The 13,115-nt window shown below is 48.3% G+C and overlaps 1 protein-coding gene across 9 annotated transcripts in view; it reads left to right on the plus strand.

Annotated features, from left to right (window-relative positions):
* The window catches only part of MYRIP (myosin VIIA and Rab interacting protein), a 229,277-nt gene that overhangs the window by 210,157 nt on the left and 6,005 nt on the right, over window positions 1-13,115 (plus strand). For 8 of the 9 annotated variants that reach the window (XR_012125972.1, XM_073224000.1, XM_073224002.1 and 5 more), the window contains 4 exons: window positions 2,202-2,396; window positions 8,462-8,623; window positions 12,548-12,652; window positions 12,758-12,818. Coding sequence is in view for 8 of the 9 variants with exons in the window: in XM_073224000.1 (XP_073080101.1) it covers window positions 2,202-2,396; window positions 8,462-8,623; window positions 12,548-12,652; window positions 12,758-12,818 (523 nt within the window). In the remaining variant the exon portion in view is untranslated. The remainder of the gene's footprint in view (window positions 1-2,201; window positions 2,397-8,461; window positions 8,624-12,547; window positions 12,653-12,757; window positions 12,819-13,115) is intronic. The other variant, XM_073224006.1, reaches the window with a different exon arrangement.

Genomic DNA, 13,115 nt, shown 5'->3' on the forward strand with positions numbered 1-13,115 from the left:
GTGGAAAGCAGAGCCGAGTCACCAAACAGAGAGATCTTGCCCAGTTTTCAGTCTTTCTTCTGTCACTTTGTTTAGCCGGAAGCTAGTTCAGGGCTTTAAACAGACCACAGACCCTCCAAATGGAGCTGTAGTGCCCTCCTCAGACCAGCTGCCAGGACTCCACACCCTGACTTAATGGCAGATGCAAATGATTTAAAAACAGGAAGCACCTTCCACAGTTATGTCACATAAAGCTGTGTTGAGCACTAGACAGGGCTGTGTGCAGATGAAAAGCTGGGGGGGATTTTGGCTGCTGGCAGGGAGCCCAGCATTTGGGGGCCATGAAAAGTTGAGGGGTCCTTTCTGCCTCCTTGCATACAGCCTCAGAGAGACAAGCCAAAGGGCACAAAGCATGGTCTGAGAGCCACAGAGAGCGCTCCGTTACAGCCGCGAACTGGATAAGCTGGACCAAACCTGACAATTCCATGGTCTCGAGTAAGGGAGAGGTGGGAATGTGGAGAAAATCAGCAGACTGGAGCCAGGAAATGATGTCCAGTGCCACATGGCTGGGGTAGGACTGAAGGTGGGCACAAGGGCAGGGACTTCATCCATTGTCACTGCACTGCCAGCACCTGGAGCAGAGCCTACACAGCATGGCCCAGGAACAGGTACGGAACCAGGGGTGTGCACTGCACAGGACTGGGGGTACACTCCACAGAAGGCATTCTTGTCACAGAAGTAGGCCTCTGGGCAATACTTGGCTGCTAGCTTGCAATTCCTGTAACTGAATCAGCAGGCTATTTGTGGGTGGAATGAGATAATAACCACCAAGCAACACAGATGTCCAACTTAACGCTTTGGCAATATATGTTCACTGGGTTCAGGATGGGAGACCTCTCTGTTTAAGCATCTCTTCAGTCCTTCCCATTAGTAACTCTACCCCTTTAAGGACCCTGGACTAATTTGATCTTGGGTAAATTTTCACTTTCTATTCCACTGTACTGTGGTTTAACTTTTTCTTCTTAATCTTTCTTTTCAAATGACATATGAAGGCATTTCTTTACTACATAAGTGGGAAATTTCCTAATATAAGCTTTATTTACTGTTCATTACTATTACTAGACACAACCTACTATTTACTATAGGGGAACAAATCTGCCTTCACACATACAACCTTGCCTTTTCTAATGTGGACTTAGAGAGTGGCCCAAATCCTGTTGCGCCCAAGTCATCTCCAAAATCTGCCGTATTGAGTTGTGGGGTCCTAGAGAGTGGGGTACAGCCTCTGCAGGTTTTCCTAGGGTGCAGAGGTGGCCCTGGATGCCCCTTGGACACTGCCCTTATCCTGACGGGTCTGGGTCACCTTCCCTCCATCTCATTTCCCTCACATCCAGACCCAGTTGTTTCGGTTTGTAGCGAAGTCCCTTGAACCAAGAGGAGCGCCAGTCAAGAGCTGCTGTGGCAGAGATGCCAGAGAGGGGCCCCTGAGCATGTACCTGCCCTAACCCTCAGATGGGTTGGCAGATATAAGAACCCAGGCCTCAGCGTGGAAGCCCAGAGCCAGCTTCCAGACCGTGGACTCATCCTCTAACTTGACACACAGACACTTTGATTCTCTAGTGAAGTAGGAGGCTATGGAAAACATCTCTCGGGACAAACGGTAGGGCCTGCTTGGAGAACAAACGTTACAAAATCAGACTGTTAATTAAAGCTGTCATGAATGTTTTGGCCAGGATATATGAATCAAATGGATACCTTACAAGGTACCAAAGGCATTAAAATTCCAAATGCTCTTGAATCACGTCACTGGTTAGAACCCAAATACGCAGGTGCATGCCTTGGGCTGTATTACTGCTGGGCCACACCATGGATGCAGTTTGACAGAGTCTGTGGCTGAAGCTCTGTTGAGGAAGCAGAATATCATCCAAAAAATGAGGTGTTGGGCATGAATCGGTCAGCAGTGGGCAGAGGACATAGTGGTTCCACCTGAGCTCTCCTCTCTCCCCAAGGATCTGAAATAACTCAGGGCAAATCCCGAGGCTCGGTGTCAGCCAGCCCTCCTCCTGCTGTGCAGAGTTCAGCCTCCAGTTCCTTCAGCACAAAGATGTGTGTGTCATAATGGAATCAGTCTCATTGTGAGCACCACGATAATGCAGAATTGCCATGTCATTGTTAATGTGCTGTTCTTGTCTTCTGTCCCCTTCTGTTATTGGACCAAACAGAAGTATTCTGCTGTTTCTCTCTGCAACATCTCCACAGAAGTCCTGAAAGTCATCAATGCCACAGAGGAGCTGATAGCAGAGTCGGCAGGGCCCTGGGAGTGCCCACCTGCCCCTCCCAACAGAGAGAAGGGGACATTTCCTCTTGGGACAGACCAATTGAGACTGGATGAGCAGCTGACCTCCCTGGAAGAAAATGTAAGAGGCAAATGTGCCTGTGCACATGTGCTAAGAAGCTGATGAAGTTAAGTCATCACAGGAGTGGGAGGACACACCCCCCCCACATCAGCACCACCACAGCACGCGTTCTCAGCAAGGGGCTCAGTTGGGGGCTCCAGAAGCAGGCTATGCACCCTGGGTTTGGGTGCAAGTGGTCCTTTAGGGCAGTGCTCCCTGGGGAGGCTGGCTAGCAGTGGGGAAAGAAACCGGGAGGGAGGAGGCCAAGCCATGTATGGTCTCAGACCGAGTACCTGACCCTGTCCTGAGAAAGGGGGCTCTGGGGTATATGTTGCCTGATCCCACTGAAGGCAAAGGAACTGGCCTCCCAGACACCAGCAAGCACTTCACTCTGCACAGGGACAGCGTCTACACGAGCCCAAAGGCAGCCTCCTGTATAGGTTTGAGCCGGTGGCAACAAAAGCACTGAGTGGGTGACAGAAGTGGGAGCATGGGAGGGGAGTATGCAGAAGCCGTAAAAGGAATCTGGGAATCAACGCAGGTTACGGCAGCGGGTCTTCCCTGCCTCCCAGAAATGTGCCCAGGTCATGGAGTTTTCTAACCTGACTTGCAAGGGAAGGAAGAATATAATAGATTCTTAGGTATAAATACCCACAATCATTGTCAAGCATTTCATTAAATGTCTGGTGAGAATTTTCCGGCACTGCTGATCAGGAGTGACACACACATTTGGACATTAGCCACTCAGGCCCCTGTCACCATCACAGGTAGCACAGCCCTGCCCATGAACTGGTGTCAGACCAAGTCAAACAGAATCCACCCCGACTTTGGGGTGCTCTGATGAGTGCAGCTCTCAGAAGTCAGGAACTGTCACTAAAGGCAATTTTTGCTAAATGTTCAGCATGGCCCGTGACTACATGGCTACTTACTTCATTTTGCTGCTCTTTCTGTATGCTGGCACCACTGCCAGCTAGGTGAGACAGTTCTGTGCTGGGGGCCGTCCTGTACACTGTAGGCTGTTTACCAGAATCCCTGGTCTCCACCTATGAGATGCCAGTAGCACTCTCCCAGTTAGGACCAAGCAAAAATTTCCCACTGTCAAATGTTGGAGGGTCAATGCAGGGAGGCAGGCACAGCCACCCTAGGCTGGAAGCCGGATGTACAAGTTCCCACAGCACAGGCCCTGCTCTTACCCCTACAGCCTGAACCCTTGGCCCAGGGCAGGCCAGGGGCTCAACAAATGTCTATCTGACAGTGGTTACACCAATGAATGAAGTCCTTTTTTAAAAGAAATGTTTTCCTTGTAATGTGCAAGGCCATTGTTCTCCAGTGTCTGTAACACAGTTCTCCCAGGGCTGAGCCCTGTAATGGCCTTAACCCTGGACACTCAGGACTGAAAAGGTTAAAGTGAAGATACGGTTCACCAGGAAAGGGATGTATTTTTTCTTTAACATCGTATCTAAAGAATTCCAGTGTGTGGAATATCCAGATTTAAGAGATAATCATCAGTTCCCAGAGCAAAGACAGCATGCCTCTTTCTTCCTCCAAGGAGCATGTGGGGAAACACAGTGGCCTTCTGGGAGTCTTCATTTTTGTTTGTCCCCGTGGGTCTGTTAACAGTCTCAGGTGGAAACACCGCTTGTCCACCTACCTACAAGGTAGGAAGCCTGCAGGGCCATGTGCTGGTGGGGCTGGCATTTTCTGCGCCTGTCCAGCTCCACCCAGGTGCTGCTCCTGTTCCCGAAAAGCTAAGGGCTGCTTCTCCTCCTGCCCTTCCTCTCAGGAGCTTCTCAAATCCCCCTCAGGAGAAACTCCATCTTTCTTTGAATTCTGTGAGCTTTGGGCTGAAGAAGAGACGGCTCTTGTCTTTCTGCAGTTTACTGGATCACAGCCTGGGTGGCTTGCAGGTGCCGTGATTTAGCATGGACTTCTGTTGAGCGGCAGGAGAGCGGGATGATTCTAAGCTGGCTGCTGGGCGCTGCCAATTTAATGAGTGGCTCTGTCTGCTGCTCCAAGGAGCCCGCCTCCATTCCCCAGTCACCTGTCTAGTGCTGAGGGCCCAGGACTGTCTGTCAAAAACAGAAATGGCAACACTTGTCCTCGCCTTCCAAACACTGGCTGCTGCAGACCAGGACTCTGAGATGAAAGAGAACACTTACTGGAGAAGGTTTCATCTCTAAAACTATTTCTGAAGGTTTCAGAGCTACATGAGAAGAAACAAGCAATGTCACATTTGTAGGTCGACCCTGTTCTCGTAACCTGCCTTACTAGTCCCCTTCGCAGAGCAGGGGGTGGAACCCCTCAGTCCCCAGCCTTGGCCCTTATCCCTGCTGCCTGGCTTTGGCACCGGGAGTCAGCTACCATCCCCCCAGAAGTTGGAGGGGCCTGGGGCCAATATTAGCCCCCGGCGTACACAGCAGCCTCAGTCTCTGAATTGAATGTCTTGATCTCTGGTATTTGCAGCTCTTCCTGAGGGCTGTTAGGTATGGGCTCCACTGCAGTTGTGGAGGCCAGCTGTCAAATGAGGTGTGGATAAGTTAAAGGGGGCTGGGACACCCGGAGAGAACAGCAGAATAAGCAGGGAGACCTGGAGCTTAGAGGGCAGTCGCCAGGGAGCTGCATGAGGAGAGAGCAGGGGAAGGGCTGCCTCCTGCCTGCTGCCCTGACCTCCTGCTGGTGTCTCCCATGGGCCAGGCCCAGCCAGCAGGCCTGAGCGAAGTCCATGCAGGCCAGCCTCCCAGCAAACAGAGCAGATGAGATGGAAAATGGATTGAGGACCACTGGCAGACTATTATTAGGCCTGCAGCATGAATGGCAGGGACCCACAAGGGCTACCTTGTGCATGGAGGTAGTCGTGGGGGAGATGAGTTGACTCCCTTACCTGCCCATCCCCATCAGAGGACCTTCCTCATTCTCATCAGGGGGAAACAAGGGACAACCTGGGGTACCCCACAGCTCCCAGCCTGGAGGCAGTGGAGGGACAGTCCCGGAGGCTGTTCCGGCTGTCCTACAACTTTGGGGAATGCCACATACATGGCCCATGTGTGTACACCCACAGGCAGCAGACGCAGTGCAAGTGCCCCACACGGAAGCCCCGCTCTGCCAGAAAACCCGGGAACTGACAGAGGATGCTGGTCCTCCTCAAGGCTTCTGTACAAGCCCACAGCACGGAGAGAGGGTGCGGCACCGGAACTGTGGCCACGGTTACTCAGGCGGTTCTGTGCCTTGAGAGAACAAGAGAGATGCTATCAGTTCCTGTCCACCACGAGTCCCATAAAGTATATTCCATAGAAGCCAAATCTAACAAGGATTTGGATCTAAGATCACATTAAGTTTGGTGTGTCTGTACACTTTTTCCAGGAAAATTGAGATATATACAGTCGCACATTGCAGACTCTGAGAAGGCCTGCAGTAAAGAAATCTGTTTAATTCTCTTTCTCCTGGGGGCTTTGGCCACAAAGTCCTTCCTAATGAACACCTAGTCTCATCCCTTGAGCCACTTTGAGAAAGGCTTGTTGAATGGGGGCCAGTCAGTGTGGTCATGGGCACCTGTGACTAGAGTGTGGAGAAGTCCTAGATTACTCGAACATGGTAAACACCATAGTACTCGCCAAAATCGGACCTTCACTAAAACAAGCAATCAGGTTAATGTTTTTCAAATGTTTTTTTAAGGCTAGAATAACATTTTTGTTATTGTAACATGTTAACTTCTTATGTGAGCCCAGCAGCAGAGCTGATGTCATGTCAATGTAGTACCTTTACATCAAAATCTGTCAGTTGTAAAACGTTACAACTGAGATTAGCTATCAAGGCATCACAGGGCAAGGTGGATAGAGGCCTGAGACCTGGCAGCAGCCCTCCAGAGCTCAAACCCAGGCTGCACAACTTCCCAGCTGTGAGACTGCAGGAGGAACCGAGCCCCTGGAACAGGACGTTCTCATCTTTAGCACGTGACTGGAAGAGTACCTACTACGTCATGGGCTGCCGCGAGCATTAAGTAAGCCACATCAAACCTTTGGCTTAGCGCCTGGCCCAGTGAACATGGTTGTCACCTCCCATTCCTTAGACACCTTCGCCTTCTCTGTAGGGTCCTGTTCAGCCAGTGTCAGTGCCAAACCACTGAAGCTCTCCTTCCCTCAGGCCAGGAAAGCAGTCTTTTAGGGAACCCAAAGTAAAAAATTAACATTCTGGCCTCGCTGTCGGCTCAGAGCTGTTTCGTATTGCTTTGTCATGGCAGAAAAACCACATCAGCGGATGACCACGTGGAAGACCAGAGGCCAGTGCTGTCAGGCTGATGGCAGTGGGGTGTGAGAGTGAGATGGTGCTGAGCTTTGCATGTTTCTGGAAAAATCAAGGTTCTGAGACCAACGTTATGTCAAGTTAGGTTTAACCACAGCCACACTCAACCATTTCATTCAAATAACAATTCCAAATTTTGTTTCATTGTGCAAAACTTAAATTTGCATTTTAAATTACCTTATCAAGATAAATTTGGTGTGGGTAGCAAAGTATAACAGCCAAGCTCAAAACTGTCCTGGCTCTCTCTCTTCTCCTCTCATTCTCTCCTTATTTTTTCTTCCTTCTGAAGAGACATCTTTTAACTTCAACCCTTTTAAAAGACAAATACTAAATGATTTCTTCACCCAAACATCTTTGAAATATTCATTTCCTTGCTATGGCAAATAATACAGCACTGAGTCTAGTTCTGAAGACAGAGTAAATGACTGTGTTAAACGGCAAGGATCTTAGAAACAGGTGTTCTGAACAGCAGTGTGGCACTGTGGGTGCCAGAATCACGCACCCCTCCCCTCCTCTGTGGCCTACAAAGCGCTGAGCCCACTGTCAGTCGCCACCGGAAGCCCCAGCCCCACCGGTAGTGCTTGTTGATGCACGAATTTGCTTTCACCAAACCCGTACCTGCCTTGGTTCCACTTTGAAAGGTTTTGTAAAATTGCCCCTTTTAATGCAGATGCATGCGTCATGCCGAGGAACTGATGAGAGTAGGAGCATCTGAGTCTTTCTCCTCACCAACCCTCAGTGTGGCCAAGAGCAGATGTGCCTGACTTGCATGCAAAGCTCTTGCTTATCTTGTTTTATTTTTAACCCAAGTGAAAGGAACTGGTAAAGGGTGACTGCACTCGTTTCATTCAAATTCAACGTTGCTGTGATTACATGTTTAGAGCTTTATATACATTGATTAAGTCTCAAAACCTCTCTTTAAGTAATTAGCTTCTTTAGAGCCATCTTGTTCCTTGTGTGGGGGTTATTTTGTCACATTATTGTTTCGGCCACAGAAGCTCTGGTTTCATTCACCCTGACTGGCATCCCTCAGTCTGAATTACTCCAATAATTTTACTTTGCTCACTTTTATGGGAATCACTTTATAAACTCTTAAAGTCAAAATATTTTTTCCTTTAACTTTTCCTCAGATCACTCTCCTTATCTGATGTTCTTTTTAACTTCATAGATTTAACATCCTTCTCTTAACATCAAACTATTTTCTAAGAAAGTATTTCCCTACTGTAAGTTTCAGATCTATCTTAATTCCCTTAACCTATTCCAAGCAAGCTGAAAGTAATCAAGCAGAGATAATTCACTAAAAATTTGTAGTTGTTTTAAATTAATTTCATCTGTTTCATGTGTTCTGAATTTTTCTTAATTACTAAATTAAGTAATGTATTTTTTTTTATTTTATTTAAGACCAAAATTTTCTTGGAAAAAAACCACATCATGAGCTTTTCTCTTTGTTTCTTCTGTCTTGATATTATGGTTGTTAGGGTCACTGGACACATTCACAATTTATGTAGCTGATGTATTTTGTACTATTTTATTGTATTTTCAAAATTTACAAATTGTTTTTTCTTGCAGGAAAGTTGGGGGGAGGTGGTGTGGCTGATACTGAGGGGGTGGTAAGACCTCATGCTACCATTTAAGGTGAAGCATGTCTCAAATGGGGACATTCCCTGTCTTTGCCCCCAGTGTGGAGCCTGGCACTTGTTTACTCCCTGGAAGTACCAGGACTCCATGCAAGGGCACCCCTGTCCTGGCTCCACAACCTGAGCTCAAAGGCTGTACCTCCTCTACAGGTGTACCTGGCGGCAGGCACTGTGTATGGACTCGAAGGCCAGCTGACTGAACTGGAGGATGCCGCCCGCTGCATCCACAGTGGCACTGATGAGACTGAACTGGCCCATCTGGAGGACCAGGTGGCCACGGCTGCAGCCCAGGTCCACCAGGCTGAGCTCCAGGTAAGAAGTCTCCTCTCTGCCCAGACAGAGGACCACCTGGCAAAAGGAGAGGGTGCCCTCTTCCACAGGAGTCGTTTCAAAGGCTCCGTAGTTCCCACCACCTCCAGTGTAACTTGGGCATGTATGGTCCTTTCAGGTGGGTTCCACGAATCCTCTTTTTTTAAAGTGCAGCTCTCTTCTTCCCAAACTATAGCCTTCGTAATGGATCAGACATCTCTTTAATGCCTATGCCACTTTCCTCGGACAAATTCTCTGACCCATGGGTAGGTCTCCTTGCTAATAGGTCCCCGTATATGGCACACCCTTCTCTAGACCACCTTTCCACCCCGGGACCACCCAACCCTTATTACACCATTGACCACTTATTTAATGCCACTTTACCCCACTATGGACTGAAAGCTCCATGGGGACAGGACTGTAGCTGTGTGTATACCCAGTAACTCCAGCACCTAGATACTTCACACAGGCTTGGCACTCAGAAAAAAATGGGTTGAATAAATGAGTGAAATTGGAAGCTTAGATTTCTTAGACCAATATTTTGCATGACTTAGATATAGCATTTCAGAACTGATCACTACATTGTCTATAACTTTGTGAAGATGCTTATTTGCAGTTTTCATGGATAACTCCTTGGCCTCTGACTCTGGGTCAGAACTGATTGTGTTCTAAGTCACTGACTCTCAAGCTGAGGTCCATAGACCCATCTCAGGGACCCAGAAGAAATGCTGGTCTCTGCAACATAAGCTCTGTATACCTTGGCTCACTTGGCTCACTGTTATGTCTATAGATTCTGCATCTTAAACTACATCCTTGGGACAACTGGGGTCAGTGGAAACTACCTCTGATAGAGAAAGGGACAGTCTCAGGTGGTAATTATTTTTTAAATAAATATTTGTAAGAATCAAAAGTCACAACCACCACTGACATTAACACTCCTGGATATACAAGCATGGGGGAGGTTCTCCTGTGCAGAAAAGCTAATGCTGTGCTAGGAATGATCACATCACAGGTGCCCTGCTGACTATTTATTATCAGCAAAAGTGGTGAAAGAGCAACTCTCCTCAAATCAAGTAATTTTCCATAAATGACACCCAACATTTAATCAATTTATAGTCAAAGTTATATAAGGTAGAATCAGATCACTTGTTTTCTGGGGTACCTTTTGAAGCAAATACTTCTTGAATGGTTTAGCAGGAAGTTAATATTATTTATGGGTGTTTAGGAGGATTTTACTGGACAATTAGTTATTCCTGCTTCCAAGCATTTCTAGGCTTACATTATGAGCCACGTTTTGTGGCAGAAATTCCTAGAGTCCAAAATGCCCATTTTACGTGTATTTCAATGTGCCTATTAATTTATTATTCATCTTAAAATATTCATAATAATATTATATTTACCCAGTATATATCCTGATGTCTAGTGAGCCTTACTTTGTGGCAGGAGCTGTGTTTAAAGCTTTATTGCAGCTAATCCTTTCAGCAACCCCATGAGGTGACTACTGATATTTTATCCCTTTTATATCTGGGGAGACTGAGGCTCAGAAAGGTTAAACCACTTGCCCAAGGTCAAGTAGCAAGAAAGTGATGAAACCATGTTTTGAACCCATCTTTCTGACCACATAACCACATTCTGCACAGGTTGTGCTGTGTAGTTTCCTGAGAAATGTGTCTGTTCTGCCAGCAGACACATATTCACTTACAAAGAGGCCTTAATTTGCAAGAGTGGCTGTCAACCCTAGCTCTTCTCAGCGTTGGAAGTGTCCTTAGCATGGGGCCTCTCCCTGTAATGCCAGTTGCTGCCAGATGAAACCTTAGACTCCCTGCTGTCCATTCCCATCCAAAGCTGAATCTCACAGAGGACGTCACAGATGGTGCCCTGCAGGGAGGGGAAGTGTCCACACAGAGAGGGTAGTTGTGCAATACTGTGTTCTTGGATTAGGTCAGATTCTAGGGACACTGCCCCTTGGAGTTTACCTTTGGGACAGGTTTTCCTGGGGCTGCAGGAGACAGGATGACCCATGGGGACACTGCCAAGGATGTTGTCAAAACCGTGCTGCATGGGGCCATCTCTGTGGGCATTCCTGGGGAAGGTCCCAATCTTAACTCTTCGTACCAGGAAAGGCTGTTCTTCTGAGTACTTGGTCTTTATATTGTGGACACAGAGTCCTACACTGATCTTGCTTTGGCTCCCAAGAAACTCAGAGCTGCATTAATCATCCCCTTCTAGAAAGTATAAGGTTCACTGGATATACAGCCTCAAGAATGAAACAGAACATAATTAGGTAGGTAGGTCAGTGGAGAGAAGATAGATAATGAAATGTTGGCAAAATCGGCCCTCAGTCGTGTCCTTTCCTCTTTCTCTGTCCTTTGCCCTATGGACTAAAACTTGAAAAAATAACCCTTTCTTATTCCAGAGCCTGGCAGCCAGCAAATCTGGAGGTTACAGCTTGTTCTCTCATTGACCTGTTTCCCAGGGCCCTCTGAGCAAGGCCCTCCTTCAAAACTGCTTCCAGGAGTGAATCTGGGCCTCTAACCAACACCAATTGCTAATAACTGAAAAAGGTTTAGCCTGCAGCCTTTCTCAGAGGGGTGTACCGTGTGTTGGTCTGTAAACCAAAGGAATGCAGCTCTCAGTGAGACATCTGAGAATTCAGGGCAGGCACCCAGGGGGCCAGGGCTGCACTGTGGCCCCTGCTGGCAGTTGGCCGCAGGGCAGCTGAACTTGGATTCTTTCACCAGCTGCGTCAGTCTTGGCCTTCACCTATCTCCTTCTCCTTTTCTGAGGAAAACTACCCGCTACTGAGCTAGGGGAAGCATCTCCGCATTTTCTGACTTTTCTGCCCTTCTCTCTGCATTTCCTATAGTCTTTGTCCAGAAACGCCCTCAGTAAATGGCAGCAGAATGCACAAAATATGGGAGGCAGGGAGAGGCCTGCAGGCGCAGCACGTGTTAGTGCTGGGCCTACATTCTGGTCCCATTTGATGCCCCAGCCACACTCAGATGGTGCAGTCTGAGCAGGATGCCGTGATCCGCATGCCCTCCCTTGACTCTGCTGGCCTCCTCCTGCCCCTTCTGGCATCCCCAGGCCAGGCTTTGGAAAGTTCCCTGAGAACGTGGCAATGTGGCTGGGCCTAAGGGTCGGCACTCATTCTGAGCCCTGAGCCCTGACCCAGACTGGCTGTGAGATGCTGGGAATGCCCCCACCCTGCTGAGCCACAGTGTCCTTGTCTGAAAGCCAAAAGAAGGGCACCGGTATCCTAGGGTTACAGACGGGCTCGCATATTTAAGGTACTTAGGCTGATGGCTTCCTCATCGTCCCCAGGCCAGGGCAGGACCAGAGTTCCTTCAGCCACTGGTGGGCTCTTGCTCTCTGGATCCACCTTAAGACACTGTGGGAAGGAAAGCTGAGCAATTCTGACCCTCCAGTGTTATAGCCAAGGAGACAGAGGCCCAGAGAGAGAAGGCCGTTCCTTAAGTCCATTTGGCCTCTTAATTGAGGAAATGGACTTGAGCCAGGGCTAGTAGGCCTCCCTTCTGAGACCTGATGCTGTGGTTTGGAATTAATGGAGTCATGGGAGAAGCAGCAGGACCTATGAAGGGGACTTGCCCTTCAAAGCTCATGTCAAGTGTTACCGCCCGTGCGGGCTTCCCAGATGGTCCTGGCCAGGGTTCCCTCTACACCAGGGGGCTTCCGGCAGGAGTGTTGTTGGGTCCTCTAGCTACCAAACTGGACATGTGAGTTTTACATGGAAAGGCCTGTGTTCCATTTTCTCACTGTAGCACTAGACAGAGAAATGCATGGTAGAATGAACAAAGGGGCGCACACTAACGCAGATCTGCTATTTGTAGACTCATGGCACCATTAGCAAAGATTCTTCCCTCCTGCACTTCCTCCCTCCTGATTCTGTCTTTCTGTTGCACTAAGATATCTGATATCGAGAGCCGGATTTCAGCCCTGACCATTGCAGGATTAAACATAGCTCCGTGTGTGCGCCTCACCAGAAAACGAGATCAGAAGCAAAGGAACCAGGTGCGTTGGTCCTTCCCTCCCTCCGTTGGAAGACTGCACGACCTGGGAAATTTGGAAAATAAGGTATCGATATGGAGGCATATTGATTGCCATGTCTGTCTGTAGGTACAAACCATAGACACATCAAGGCAGCAGAGGAGGAAACTGCCAGCTCCACCTGGGAAAGGTATGCTGAAATTAAATCTGCAAAGCTACCAAAGAGTGAAGCCGGACCTGTTTATTTTGAGTTATTTGGAGATCTGAGTTTGAGGGCTAGATCTAAGGGGGAGTTCTCACCCAGAGTTGCTCTTGTGGAGAGTCTATCTTGACTTGAATCCCCCAAGAAGCAGACCCTGAGACAAGGAAAGGATGTGATATGGAGGTGATTCCACATAATGCTGGTGGAGGAAGAGAGAAGTTATTTGGGGACAGAAATTAAGTCAATACAGCGTACTTCAATTAGTAGTTTACTTTGGGCAACTGA

The sequence above is a fragment of the Manis javanica genome, chromosome 15 (assembly GCF_040802235.1).
Source record: "Manis javanica isolate MJ-LG chromosome 15, MJ_LKY, whole genome shotgun sequence".
NCBI lineage: Eukaryota > Metazoa > Chordata > Mammalia > Pholidota > Manidae > Manis > Manis javanica.